At 42.0% G+C, this 14,147-nt stretch overlaps 1 protein-coding gene across 1 annotated transcript; it reads right to left on the minus strand.

The window, feature by feature from the left end:
• Positions 1-253: 253 nt before the first annotated feature.
• Positions 254-7,660, minus strand: entpd5a (ectonucleoside triphosphate diphosphohydrolase 5a). Its single transcript, XM_049595846.1, has 13 exons — positions 6,660-7,660; positions 6,213-6,292; positions 5,818-5,961; positions 5,349-5,424; positions 4,796-4,831; positions 4,286-4,374; positions 4,116-4,195; positions 3,966-4,027; positions 3,770-3,871; positions 2,927-3,070; positions 2,758-2,814; positions 1,864-1,979; positions 254-1,708 (listed from the first exon to the last, which is right to left on the minus strand). The coding sequence occupies exons 1-13, from the start codon at positions 7,102-7,104 to the stop codon at positions 1,625-1,627; spliced, it is 1,515 nt and encodes a 504-aa protein (XP_049451803.1). The 5' UTR covers positions 7,105-7,660; the 3' UTR covers positions 254-1,624.
• Between the last annotated feature and the right edge of the window lie 6,487 nt (positions 7,661-14,147).

A 14,147-nucleotide genomic window follows, 5' to 3' on the forward strand; every position in this document is an offset into this window, starting at 1 on the left:
GTTACAGTTAATAGACCAAGCTCTGAATTATCAAAGAAGTACATTCATTCTCAGATGAAGTCTTAATCCAACATTTGCACAGTTTGTTCATATGATTTTAAGCTTAATGCAACAATTATATTAATATTCTACATGACACCCTTTAGAATTTCATTACAAGAAGTGTGATTAAAAAAAAAACATAAATGCACAAAGAATCTTTTTCATGTTTTATTAAAACATACATGTATAGTATACACTTATTTCACTGGATTTAATAAAAACAACAATTTACATATTGTCAGCCATCAGGTTATTCATACTGATGAGCATTTCTGAGCGATTGTGCAGCATAAAGTTTTTGCAACGTAAAAAGCAGTTCCTGTCAAAAAGATTTCACTAATAAAAGTTTACATTATGTATATACAGCAGTAGTTATTGAACGTGTTGAATACTGAAAAGACAGCAAAGGCACGGTGTGAAGAGCAGTTACACGGAAAGTTCATGATATTGAATCAGGATAATTAAAATGCTCTACATTAGATAAAGTCATTTAAATATTTGTACAGTTCACAAGAAGAAATGAATTCAAAAACAGAATTCAGTATCACTAATGTTTTTGAGCAACCAGCAATAAATGAAAGAGTCAGGCTTCAAACTCTTTGCGTAATTTCTGTTTACATTTTTGCTGTATTTAATGGCTGTAAATTACGTTGTTGGACGCATCTATCTACCCGTGATGAGAGGTCTTTCTATTGCTAGTCTAAAATTCGAGTTCAGACCTAGGGCCCCTGCAATTTAGCCATGCTTGATAAGGTCTTTTTCACTCTAGACATAACAAACGATAATGGCTGCAGTTTAAAAGTACAGGCATTAACCTCAAACATTTAACAGCTATACAGCACAGTCTGTGAGAGGCAACTCTCCACAGCACTCTCTTTGCCCCCCCCCAAGTCATGGTGAATCCAACACTACTTTATGAATATATACAACTCTTAAGTCGACATCAAAGCAACTGTCTTAGCTACAATATCTGCAATTAAAGTGTTATGTGCAAAGTCGATGAAAGAAGCTGTATGATTGTCAACTGCTCTATTTCCAATGATGGCGAGGGGCAAATGAATTAGGTAAAATAATTTAGTGCTAGAGTGAAAAGAAGACTGATTTACAAGCATTTTGAAAGAAAACTATGGTTGCACTTCCAGCAACTAGTCTCTAAATAAATTCCACTGTACTGTACAGTGCACACCAGGACCACAGTAAGCACCAAATACCATGACTGGTTGTGTTGCCTCTAAACAACAGGTAGGTGTGGAAGACATTTCAGATCAGACACCCATGAGGAATCAAAAATGTAAACGTTTTACAAAAATAAAGTCAGCCCACCAGTCATGAGCTCAACATACAGTAGAAATAGCTGGCCTTATAAAAATATAGTGATTTCTTTTTTTTCAACAGTTCGGAGTGTTCGCAGGGTGCTGAGGTTGAAGGAAAAGAGGAGGAGGGCGTTGTGGGTGAGGAAGCTTGGTTGGGACCAGGTGTGTCTGCGAGGGGACGGGCTGATCGAGGGGTGGACGGAGGACGGCAAGCCCCACAGTGACAGACTGTCCCTCTCAGTGCTGGCTGCAGTGACAGCGAGCTGTCCTTAGTGGATGTTGAGGTTTCTGAAGTAGTCAAAGGTTGCCCCCAGGGCCCAGCTTGTCTCCACGTTGTTCACCTTCTTGGCTAGCTGTTGAACAGAGAGACAGGAGGATCATTAAAACCACAAAGAAACAATTCCCTTCACCTACTGTCATTGATTTTAAGTCTTGTGAAATACTGTGCAGACATAATACAAAGGTTTTGTCATGTGTCTCTGTCTACAGTAGGCGCTGATGTGCTCACCTGCAGCACAGTGCTGTCCTTGAAGCCAAAGCCCTCCTTTAGCAGACAAGTGATATATGTCATATCCATGCAGAGGAAGGGGCTGATAGCACGGTACTTGGTCATTTTGTTGCACACTGCAAACACAAAAAAAGCCACAGGTGTCAGACATGACAATAACACAGGTTTCACATAGCGCTGACAAAAAAACCATTTGATGGAGACGCCTTGTTGCATCACATTCCGTGTTTTAACACAAGAAACACCTTTTCTAACCTCTGTGCGACATGATTAAAAGATGACCTTTCTGTTTTGTTTGGCTGGATAAACAGGGAGGTGCGAGGAGAACGGCTGAGGGTCAGCACAAGGCTGCGGGTGGGTGGCGGTGTTGAACAGCATAGTACACAAGTTTGTGTGTGTCAGTATGTGTCAGCCCCCAGGTGGTGTGTGGCTGTCAGGTGCCCTCCTGCCTGGGCCAGACAGACAGCTTCGGCTCAGCTGCCAGCCCTGCCTGAGCCAGCCGTGTTCCTCGAGACCATGTGACAGTGTTCTCACAACACAAACAGCATTACATAACACATCAACTTGTTCCTACTTGCTATAAATCTGGTTCTACACGGACATTGCAAGTGTCGCACAGTGGAGCTGATAAGCACGGTGTGTATCTGTTAAAATGTTTTATAGTGATATTCTTTACTCTATAATAAACTACATTTGTCTTGTAATCCACCTCTGTATCACATTAAATCATTTTTCGTCAAGTGTGCCAAGTGTTTGGGCACAAACAAGTTTTGGTGCTTGTGCTGTGTCTTGTTTTGCATGAAGTTTCAGTGGTTAGAGCACTGATATATATAACTTGTAAGATTGTTGGTTTCACGCGCAAGTGTATGCAACACTGGAGAAGGTAACTCTTACCTTCCTTGGCTCTCTTCTTAAAATCCCTGACTTCAACCGCACCACCTCGGCTGCCATCTGCGCAGGAAAAAACATGCAATTTAAAATACCTATTTTGTGCAAAAGATGATAATTAGCATGAAAGATTATGGCGCTGGAAGGTGACTGTTTGGTGTGCGTGCCCACTCACCGATGAGGCCAGACTCCACAGCTCTGTCAAAGTAGTAGGAGAAAGCGTAGAAGATGCTGCTGCCCTTCACCTCATAAGGCTGGTGCACGATTCCTTTGATGACCTTCAGAACTTCATAGTAGCACAGCTTATAGCCTGCATAGCCTGGGGAGACAGAGAGAGAATGTAAATGTAGTTCTGTTAAAGAATTACTTTATATTAAAAATGGTGTAGTGAACAATGAGTTAAGGGTGCTTGGAGGCAGCGATGGTTGGAATGCAGTTGGGAGAGTCTGGAGCCTCGGTTTGAGGTCAGCCAGGGGTTGAAGTTGGGGGCTCATCATATGATATACAAGGGAAGCCCCAGAAGGACAAGTTTCACACAGCCCCATGGGTATGGTTGGCTCAGTTGTGCCGGCAAAACCATGTGCTGACAAGAGCGGCAGTTAGCGCGGCCCTGTTGGGCTGTCTATTTTTACCACATAATTGTGAGCGGTCCAGATCAAGCCACTCGTTACACAAAAAAAAATAACAACTCAGGGACAAGCCCAGCATCTTTTGGCTACTTGACTGTGGTATGGGAGTGACTGCCTTATTTGTGAAGTTAACTGACAGTTTTCTTTTCGTTTAAATACAAGGTTGAGAGCAGTATAATTGTTCAAGAGGGAAGATGGAGAGAGAGAGCGAGGATGACAAAACATGCGTTTGGCGCCAAGGTTACAGAACTTTCAGCGGGTGAATGTTCTCATGAGAGACTCTATTGTACTGTACGCTATTGTGTTCCAGAGTCGGGAAAGGAATGCACGGATTGCTGCATCCAAGGCACTGGGAAGGCAATCAAAACCTCAGGGAGCTTTTATCTTACCGTCTGGAATCCCGCTAACTTTGTAGGTGGTTCCTCCAAAAGTCACATCTTCTCTGAACTTTTTCGGGAGGCAGGAACTTGTGAAGATTTTCCAATCTAGACCTGGGAAAACAAAAACAAGACACAGTTTGTCATATTCAAGTGAACACAACGTACGAAAGAATGACAGTGCGAATAAAAATACTAGATACTCTACCATCAGCTCCTAGTGCTCCGAGAGTTGCCAGTCGAGCCGCGTACAGTCCATTTCCAAGGTAGCTATGTGGGTTGACATACAATTATGGTGAGTTTTAAGACAGATGTGTATGTTTCACTCAACAGAATATCTTCTTTGTGTGTTATATACCTGTGTGTGTAGAGCTGATACGTATGGTCGAAGAGGTTGAAGTTGGCGATATAAGTGGCAGGAGCGGACTGAATGGTTTTCTGTTGGATAAAAACAAATGTTTAGTGGTGTATTTTGGGTGAGAACACTCTAAAACAAGACTTACGTAACACATAAACTATTTAATTCACCTTTGACTTGGGAAGGAATGTGATCTGTGTGGATCCTCCACCCAAATCCAAGATGCCCACTGTCCTCTTTGTGTTGGAGTACAAGTGACCTATGGAAAGGAAGCTCAAAGTCAAACAGGAGAAGCTGCTATCCATCATCGGTGCACTAAACAGAGCATACTGTGTAATCTTGTGGCTTTATCACCAGTTTTAGTTTCAATTTCTCATTTTTATAACCCAGACTGTCAGAATGATACATGCTCACAGCTCATGTATTTTCCTTACCAAGAGGGAAAATACCCATTTGATTTAAAGCTTATGGTTGTTGTTTAAAATAAATTTGATGATGCCCCAAAAAATGTGAGGAAATATTACTTGTTTTGCAACCTGTTTGGGGCCAGTGATTCAAGCTCACAACCTCAGACAGGAGACAAGAGTCTTTCACTGCTGGGCTTGTGTGTACACTGGAGCCTCAGATATGAGCCTCCTGACCACTAACACCACCATAGCAAAACACAAACAATGTCTTACCTGTAAGGAAGTTCACCGTGACCCAGGCGAGGACTCCTAAAACAGCACATGGGGGAAAATGCCTGCATTAATAAAAGGCTGCGGAGTGATAACAAGTGCTACATTTTCATACTTTCATGTGTTCAAGCACTTTGAACTGAGGAGGACTTCATTATTCTGATATTAAAGTTGTTGTAACTAACATGCGGGATTGTAGACCAGCCCAGGTAATTACAGTTGTCTCAGATGTGAAGTTATTGCGCTCATAAAGCGAGGATAATGAATGGCACATAGTGTATGATGAAACATTACATAATGAGGGTGTCTTAATGAGTGATGTGGAGAATCGTACTAAATTATTGGGCGTGGAGCTCACGCTGGCTTATTTATTTGTCTCAGCGAGGTAGTAACAGACCTCTTGTAAAAAGAATTACGAGGAGCGGCATTGTTTGATGCAGCCTCGATGACCGAGGCAGTTAAAGCACCTGGTCAGACAATAAATCTGTCAGAAATAAAACAAATCTAGTGTGTTGTGAAGAACACATTATTAACAGGGCACTGAGAAATGACCTACCTTCTTTTGCTCCATTCATGATAGAAACACTGTTGTTTGGCACAAAGAAGGGGGACTCGTTGAACACCTCTTGCACCTGTGGAATAGATATATCACCATTTCATTACAGTTATCTGCTGCACATGTGTTAAAACAGCACACTGATACTGCTCTACACACCCAAATATTCTGCTGTTGTCAGGATATAGTCTATTCAGGCTCTGTTTCTGTTTTAGAGTGACAGATAACTCAACCACAAGCATGGCTGGAACAGTAGCCTGGATTTAATACTTTAAATGACAAATATGGTTACTCCACACAACCCCACAACAGCTGTTTTTTGCAACATGGTAGCCACCAAATGGGCAGACTTACTGCCTTTTTTTTCAGTGACACTTGTAAGCACTTAGTGGTTTCTCATCCTGCTCCTTGGCGGGACGGGTGGTGTTTGTGCCAAACTGTCTGTGGGCAGAGAGAAAACGTGCCTCACCTCCTTCAGAAGAGCGTTGGCCTTGTCTTCGGGCAGCAGGCGCAGACCCGCTGTGGCCTTCAGCACCACCGGGGTCCTCTTCCATTCGTCCTCTGGCACCGTCTTCTTTGCAATCTTCAGCAGCTGACGGATGGTGTTTCCACCCTGCGGAGGAGATAGACAGTCATTTCGTAATCAAGATATTTCTTCAGTGGTCAAAGTCTTTAAAAAGGTGTAAATCAAAAGTAGCAGACATGAGTGGGCAGCAGTGACAGCATCAGTAGGAGGCATTTTTGTGATTACACAGCGTTTACAACACATGAACCCAGCCCACAGAAAATCCCAGTGGTTTGCAGACAACTCCCTAATACACCTGATGATTAATAATAATTGACGGTGTAAACACAAATACATACCTCCTCAGGGTTGTCCTTGTAAGCAGACAGTCCAGGCTTCACTGCATGGTACATTTCATTGTCCAGAACTGGCAGCTCAACTAAAAAAGAAGTCAGTGAACAAACCATAAGCCACGGTGATATTTACGGGCTAAAACAGAAACTCAAGCACATGTAATTGCACAGCTGCTTCTTTTATAACCCAGGTTATTTAGACTGTAGCACTTCACCTACATCCTGATTCAGTTTGAGAGGTCTGCGTCCTACACAGTTGAGTCAGACAGGCAAATTAAAAGTCCACTTCAGCTACTTTTAGCAGCTGTAATGCCCATGCACTCATGTTTGTCCTCACACCACACAGTGAATGACCTAACAGCAAGCAGACAGAGTGGGAGCCAGCAGCATGTGCAAAGCCCTACTATTGGTTTAGAGGCAGGGAGAGAGAAAAAGAAAAAGTGTTGCACTCACCGGGGTCTTTCTGGATGAACTTATAGATGTGGATCCTGCTGCCTGTGCTCCCGGCGTCAAACATGATCCCGTAGAAAACCCGGCTCATGTTGACGGGGGAAGAGGCTTCAGCCACCGACTGGTAAACCTCAGGTGGTTGGTAAGGCTCAGGTGCGGGATGGACGACTTCAGGCACCGGGTGGATCGCCTCTGGGAGGGTGTGGATGACCTCTGGTGCCGGGTGAAACACCTCGGGGATCTGGGGGTAGGTCGGCACGCCTGGCTGCGGGACTTCAGGCTCCGGGTTGGAGACTTCAGGGAGGAGGTTTTCCGTGTTGGCAGAGTGCTCCCGGTAGCGGTAGAAGTGGGGGACGTAGCGGTGGTGCCGGTAGTAAGTCGCCTCCGTTAAGAGGCTCCCAGCCAGAAACCACACGGATAAAGTGAAGAGCAGGCTCGGCGTGGCCATTGTTTTCACACCCGGGGAGCAGAGAGAGCTGAGGAGGAGAAGCTTTGGATGCTGGAGTCAAAGATTGACAGGGGCCCCTGCAGACAGAGAGCAGTGGAGATGGAGAGAGGCAGAGTGGATGCGATGCACACTCAGGACTGTCCGGTCATCCGTTTACAGTATATAAAGACATAAGGGCTTGGCATGGGGCCACACCGAGTGCAGCCATCCACCAATCCTGTGGCGGTCCATCCCAGCTCCATCAGGAGTCCCCCCTCCTGGAGCTGAGCTGGAGACCGACTACCTGCCTACCAACAGCATTTCCCTTTTTTTCCCTTTTTCTTTCTGTCTTTTTCTTTCTTTTTTTTTTTGGAGGAGGATTATTTTGGGTTATGTTTTTCCCCTCCTCATCTTTACTAGTTATTCTGGAGCCAGAAAATCCCCTAAGGAAAGGAGAAAGGGATTTATACAGAAGTCAAAATGAATGGCTCACACTCAAAAAACCAAAAGAAATGGCCTTAAAATACTTTTTATGGGTGCATTTAAGACTTACATAGTAGCTTGCCTCAGAAATTCCTTCACCCTGCATCTATTTGGACTTTCACACCTTCACAAGTGCTCAAATTTGGCTGCTACTTGAATTAAAAGTGATGCAAGTTTCTGTTTCACTGTTATAAATTGTTGCAGCTAATTTTTTTTTTTTTTTTTTTTTTTTTTTTTACAATTTTCCGATCTTTGCACTCATTTTGGAATAACCTTATAAGTACTGGTAAGTTTTATTTTATTTAAAATACACTGGGGCTTTGCGGTTAAGACAATAAATTAAACAAACTCCTATTTCAGACTGAAAATGTGACTCATTATGTTTTGTAGGTGGAATGGCCTGTGGCTTTGTTTGATTAGGTATTACTACATCTACAAAATCATGTTCAGTAGCAGGAATGAATCATGCCTGTATTTAAAAAAAAAAAAATCCTCTCAGCCTCCCCTTCATGATCCTACAATAATCACCACATTAAATCTGCTGCGGCCCTTTCACCAACCTTAAAAAATGCAAATGTGACCTGCACTCCAGCTGGCATAGGAGTTAAAAGAATGTTAGCAATCATCTCACTCCCACTCATCCTTGTGTTAACCACAGGCTTTCCAAGGGAAAAATATTTGGGCAGCGAGGCACGTTTCACGAGAGAATGCATGAAAAGCATGAGTGGCTGTTTCTCCACTTTAGGTGGGTGGTTGGCACGGCATCATAAGCCATGCTGTAGTGTATCAGCTAATGCTTTCTCATGTAATGTTCAGAGTTACTGGCTTTAGTGCAGGATGCAGAAGCATCAAGGATCTCCCACAGCAGTTGAGCACAGAGGAGTAGAGACCTTACATGAACTGAGACTTGTACCGGGCTGTGATATTTTTCACCCACTTTGTATCAACAGAAAGTGGACAGACATCTGAAACAGAAGGCGCTGCTAGTCTAGCAATTGAGGCATCCTCAGGGAACTGACCCTGCCCCAGCCCTGACCTAACACGTGCTCACATGAGACTGTTTCACCTCAGGCAGTGGGTGACTGAGAAAAACCAAGCTGTCGACCAGCCCAGTCATGAGGGTAAGGGGAGGGCAGAGGTCCTGCAGATGGGCAAAAGAGAGTGCAGGAAGTCCACAGAGAGGACAATGTGGGGAGGGTGGGGCTTGGCACCAGCATTCACCCATCATGCCATTCCACTCCCAGGACACTCGACTGTGCAAAGCACTGTTCCAACACTGTAATTTGGACTAAAAATATTGGACTTTCTTTCCTCCTTCCTTTTTTCTAAATACTGTGGCTACTTTTTTCAATCCTGCGGCTCACCAGAATGGTCGTTTGCCCCTATCAAAGCGTACATGTGCAGGACCTCTCACTGACTTGTGCCCATAGATGTCTTGGTTGCATGTTAACAGTGTGATAATGTGACTGATGAAACCTGCATAAAAATGTCCCATTAGAAATAATAAAGAAGCCATGATTTGTCAAGAGTGTTTTTTAAATTTTGAAATCACTGTTGAATATTTTCTTGCTGTTAATGTTCAGACATATCTCATGCTTAATGTAATGTGATGCATAAATCATAGCATCATAGTTTTAAACACACACCTACTTTTATTATACCATTATATGTGATGCAATATGAACTGCCCTCTGATTTAAATGAATGAATTTAGATGATGCAACCAAATTTTTGGACATTTTTAAATGAAAGCTGTAAACTTTTATTAAAAAATAACTTTTTTTTATATTAGCTGATACTGTTTCTATATTCACACAGCACTAAACAGATAAATTGTGCAACACAGTAACAGAATCTTGATTCACATCTGACCAGTGCTGCCTAGTTTGACAGCAGAAAGCTCCAAGGCTGAAAAATGAAGCCAACATTAAAGTGCCATGGCCATTTGAGGCTGGCTCCAGAAGCCAGTCAGTCTCTACAGACGCCCAACTTAAAACAGAGGTAGCCATGTTTACAGCCTGGTACAAAAAACACATTTGGTCTCCATAGCTAATTTTCCCCTTCATGACAATTGTATCGGGGGTGAATTTTTTATATAAGTCACCTATTTACATTTTCTTTAGGCTTAAAGTGAAGCATAATTAAGGACAGACAGCTTTTGGTGACAGGCTGTCAGCTGATAGTTTTCACGGCTTCTCAGTCAGATATACCCTTGCTTCTCCGTGGTGCCAGCCTCTCGCCCAAATATGGTCACTTCTGGTTCCAAAAAAACAAAATGGCGATGGCCATAGTGCCAAACTTGAGTCTAATGGGCGATGTCACCGTAGCATCCATTATTTTTACAGTCAATGCTGAAAAATGAAGCCAACACAGAAGTGCCAAAAACTGCAGTTCCTTGAATGGCCACTTGAGGCTGGCTCCAGAAGTGAGTCAATCCCCATAGATGCTCATGTTAAATCGTCCAAATTTACAGAAGATTTAAACATGTTTACAGTCTGGTACAAAAAACAGTTTTAGTCTCTATTGCTAATTTCAACATTCATGACAACTGTATGGGGGTGAATTTTTATATAGCTTGCCGGTTTATGTTTCAAAAGGCTTACAGTTATGTGTAATTAAGGGTGAGTTACTTTGAGTGAGGGTGTCTGACGACAGTGTGCTCGGCTTCTCATTTAGATCCGCCCCTTGCTTCTCCACAGTGCCAGCGTCTCACCCAAATATGATCATATCTCGCTCCAAATAACCAAGATGGCAACAGCCAAAATGCCAAACTCGAGGCTTCAAAAAGGAGGACCAGAAAACAAAGGGTGATGTTACGGTAGTTTGGTCCATTATTTTTACAGTCCAAGGTTTGACTGAAATTCACAGTGACTAACATGACTGAAAGCTGCTTTAAAGGCTCCTCTGCTCTGATTGGTTGTTTTTGTTGCGCCACGGTCAATTTTAGTGAGCGCCGTTAGAGGCAGGAGGCAGGGAAGGAGGGACATGACTTTTTTTTTTTTAACTGAATCTGTCCCATGCACCTCCTTCAGAATAAAGTCACAGTCTCAGCAAATATGACCCAGTTATTTTCATAAAAGTGACCAACTGCATCTTTAAGTCTAAAAATTGCATACGATAAACTAAACAAATCTAATGGAAAGCCCATATGTTGCCAGATCATGTAAGTATGTCATCCAAATGTGCACTACTACTGTATAATCTGTATGTAAAGTGGCCCTCTGCAGCATGACACAGCACATTGAAAACAATGTTTTAGAAGACATTTTGGTATTTTGTTTCAAGTTAACTGAAACCATAAAGCATGAGAAGAGACCCCAGCTTTGTAATCTACACAGTGCAATATATCATTAATATGCTGCAATGTTACCCTCAGGAATGCCATGTTTGTGGGTGTCCTACCCTAAGAAGTCCATTGAAGAGACCCAAACCTTGTCATTACAATTCCAATGATAATGACAGCTTTGAAAAGCTCAGGGTTATTTCAGTTTTCTCTCCTCACTGTCATAGTAATTACCTTTAAATTTAGTCTTCAAACTCTGTTGATGATGCCAGAGCACCGGGCGACCCTATATGGTTCAGTTTACAGAAGCTACACCCAACACTTTTGTGATATTGACTTTTTTGTTTGATGAACAATCTACACTGGACACTCTCCGGCTCCTGCAGAAAGCTGAACAAGATAATGGAGAGATTTTAGTGGTTTTGAGCTTTAATTATGACCTGCGTTGACTTTACATTGTTTCGTTTGGATATGCGTCTTCGAAGATTTAAGCCAGCTGCATTTACGTTTATCTCTGTGGTTTTCCCATAACTCCAGCAAAAAGCAACTGTGGGGATGGCAGCGGATAACGCATAGTTCTTTTCAGGACAATCTGGACAATACTGCTGACAGGAGCCAAATGTATTTCATGTCATCGTGTGGGAGGAGATCATGTGCAAACAGATCCTGTTTGATAGAGCCCAGAGTGAGAGGACTGTAATTACAAGAGAAGTGACAAACAGTGTGTCAGTCCAGAGGCGGCTGAGCAGAACAGACATCTGTATCTCACAGTTTCCCACAGTGATTGGCTGACTGATTGATTAAAGCCTTTATGTGTGCATCAGAAACTCACTGGTTTTGAAGGAGGAGAGATATAAAATGCAAAATTGCAACCAAAGTTTTAAAAAGCAATAGCTAATAAGAAATAAATATTAATAAGAAGAAGGGTGGCAAAAAGTCACACTGGACTGGTATTTTGTTAAGGACTGAGAAACTTGAAAATTGTGCCAAGAGTAACAGTATTGTGGGGGTTATTTGTAGTTATTCAGATCATTATTTAATTAGTTGACTGACAGAAAATGAATTGGTTAACTATTGAAAGATGACAAATCTCAAACATTTGCTAATTCCATTTCTCAATCTTAAGGCTTTGCTGTTTGTCCATGGTTCATATCAATGTAATTGACAAAGAAATATAATATCATTGGGTTTCGGACATCACCTTGTTATATCTGTATGAATTTTTGTGTAAAACTTGCTTTGAAAAAGACCAAATGCGGTCAAATCATTGGTGAAACAATAAAATCTTCATCACCTTAGTTATTGTGCCTCAAAATAGTTTACTTGTTTATTACAAACCTGTCCACACACTGCTGTATTTTACATACAATTACATGCAATTATCTGCAATACTCATCTGTGCACGTCAAGTTAAGCCCCTTGCTACAATACAAGAATGCACAGTATATAATTAACTTGTTATCAGGCATAATAATGACAGTATGATCATAGTTTTGTGTGTCCCTGATGTTGTTTGTTTTCTTTTATGTTTCATGTTTCATGTGATGCTGCAATTTTCCTAATAAAGTAGAGGAGCCCGAGGTTGGTTGGCACACTATTTACTCTCTGCTGTAATTCTCTGGCGTAATTTATGTTCTAACCAGCAGCAAATGAAAGGTTAAGGCCTCCGCTATAACTATACATGCTTTAATGTGCACAAATGATTTCTAAAATTAGATGATTTGTGACTAAAGTCATGTTGTGCATTTGTTTCAACCAGTCCCATCAGTGGCTTGGTTGGCACACATTATGGGGTTGGCTGGCACAATGTTAAATTTAATTGAATAGTTGCACATTTCTAAAACCAAACAACAGTTTTAAGCAATTTATCAGTAGAAATGTCTAATTACTTTTGCCACTGACTACTCAACCATCCATCCGTTTTCGATAACATTTTTGGTGTCAGCTGTCATTGTACAAGAGCCAGTAACCATTCAAAATAATAATAAAACATTAACAATTAAAACATTGGTTTTAATCTTTCAAAATAGTTTTAATCTCTCAAAATACAACTGGCATATGAGCTAACCCCACCAAAATCAGTGTGCCAACCAACCCTCACTCACTGGCTTAATAAATTGATTATGAGACTGAACTTTTATGAGAAAGCAGTGAAGGCTCTCTGAGGCCCCTCACACCCCTTTCAAAGAGGCCAGATGCTTTAATCCGCCCCTGTACAAGGATTTGTCTTTAAACACAGCAAGAGCCAAGTGGGTGACTGGTTGTGCAGCTGGATTACACTGTCATGTCTTTGCCCAAGCAGTTGCTTAGATTGAGGCCAGTCAGACAGCCAGGAATTGAGCATGGAGCATATATGCATTGCATAACATAAATTAATCAGTATCATAAATTGGCATCAGAGCTGCAATGTTGTATAGTGTTACAGCCTGTTTTATTCTATGTTAGGTTACTAGCAGGTTAAGATCATCATCTCAGCCTCTACAGGACAGAGGGACAGAGCAATGATCTGTATGGAGACAGGAAAACGAGTGCGCATATAAAGTTAAAAAATGTCAGTAAACATCAGGTTGTGTGTTTGTTTGTTTTTTTAATCTGGTGGAAGGATTTTCAGTCAAAGTTGAAATCACAAAGATATGATGAGTGTGATTTGCCGTGCATGCCTCATTGACTCCAACAGAACTGACACCAAAGTCTGGCTCCGCAAATGCCATCACTGTCGCCATATAGTTTCCTTGCACAGATACAGGAAATTAATCTAAAGTTGGCTGTCTCGGTTTATCGGTGGTATCATTACTCTAGCATGTTCCAAATTGGAAGAATGAGGCCCCGATCACACAGAAAGCATTTTAGCAGCTGGAGGTGGCTTTTTTGTCATTGTTTTTGATGAGAATTAAGCTTTATGCTCACAGTTTTTGCGTTGTGACTTGCATTGCGTTTCTGCACTCTAGGTGCCCAGCGTTTTTACCAGAGCACCCTGAACTCCTAAAGTTGAAAAAACTTCAACTCAGAGTGGAAAAGCCCCCACATCATCTTTGTTCTGATGATTTGAGAGACTACAACAAGTTTAAAGTCAGCAAACAATGGAGGAGAAATTGGTGGTAGTAGCTGCTGGATACCCAAAACTACATGGCCCGACGATAGACAGCAGGTTGTCAAACTGCCCCCGAGTCATCCTAAAATATGCCTGGAGACAGCCATCATCAAGGTGAAGCTCCTGGACCAGCTGGTGGTACTCCCCATGCTCCACCCTCTTTATTAAGGTCCCATATACACACAGATTTACATTTCCCTGTACCCA

This window comes from Epinephelus fuscoguttatus, linkage group LG14 (assembly GCF_011397635.1).
Source record: "Epinephelus fuscoguttatus linkage group LG14, E.fuscoguttatus.final_Chr_v1".
Taxonomy (NCBI): domain Eukaryota; kingdom Metazoa; phylum Chordata; class Actinopteri; order Perciformes; family Serranidae; genus Epinephelus; species Epinephelus fuscoguttatus.

Bases quoted from the DNA above. Each gene is read 5' to 3' on its own strand.
- entpd5a (XM_049595846.1), bottom strand. From the start codon at position 7,104: ATGGCCACGCCGAGCCTGCTCTTCACTTTATCCGTGTGGTTTCTGGCT. The intron at 5,425-5,817 runs GTGAGGCACGTT...TCTATTCCACAG, and splicing joins CCAACGCTCTTCTGAAGGAG to GTGCAAGAGGTGTTCAACGA. The intron at 4,375-4,795 runs GTAAGACATTGT...TCCTTTCCATAG, and splicing joins CACGGTGAACTTCCTTACAG to GTCACTTGTACTCCAACACA.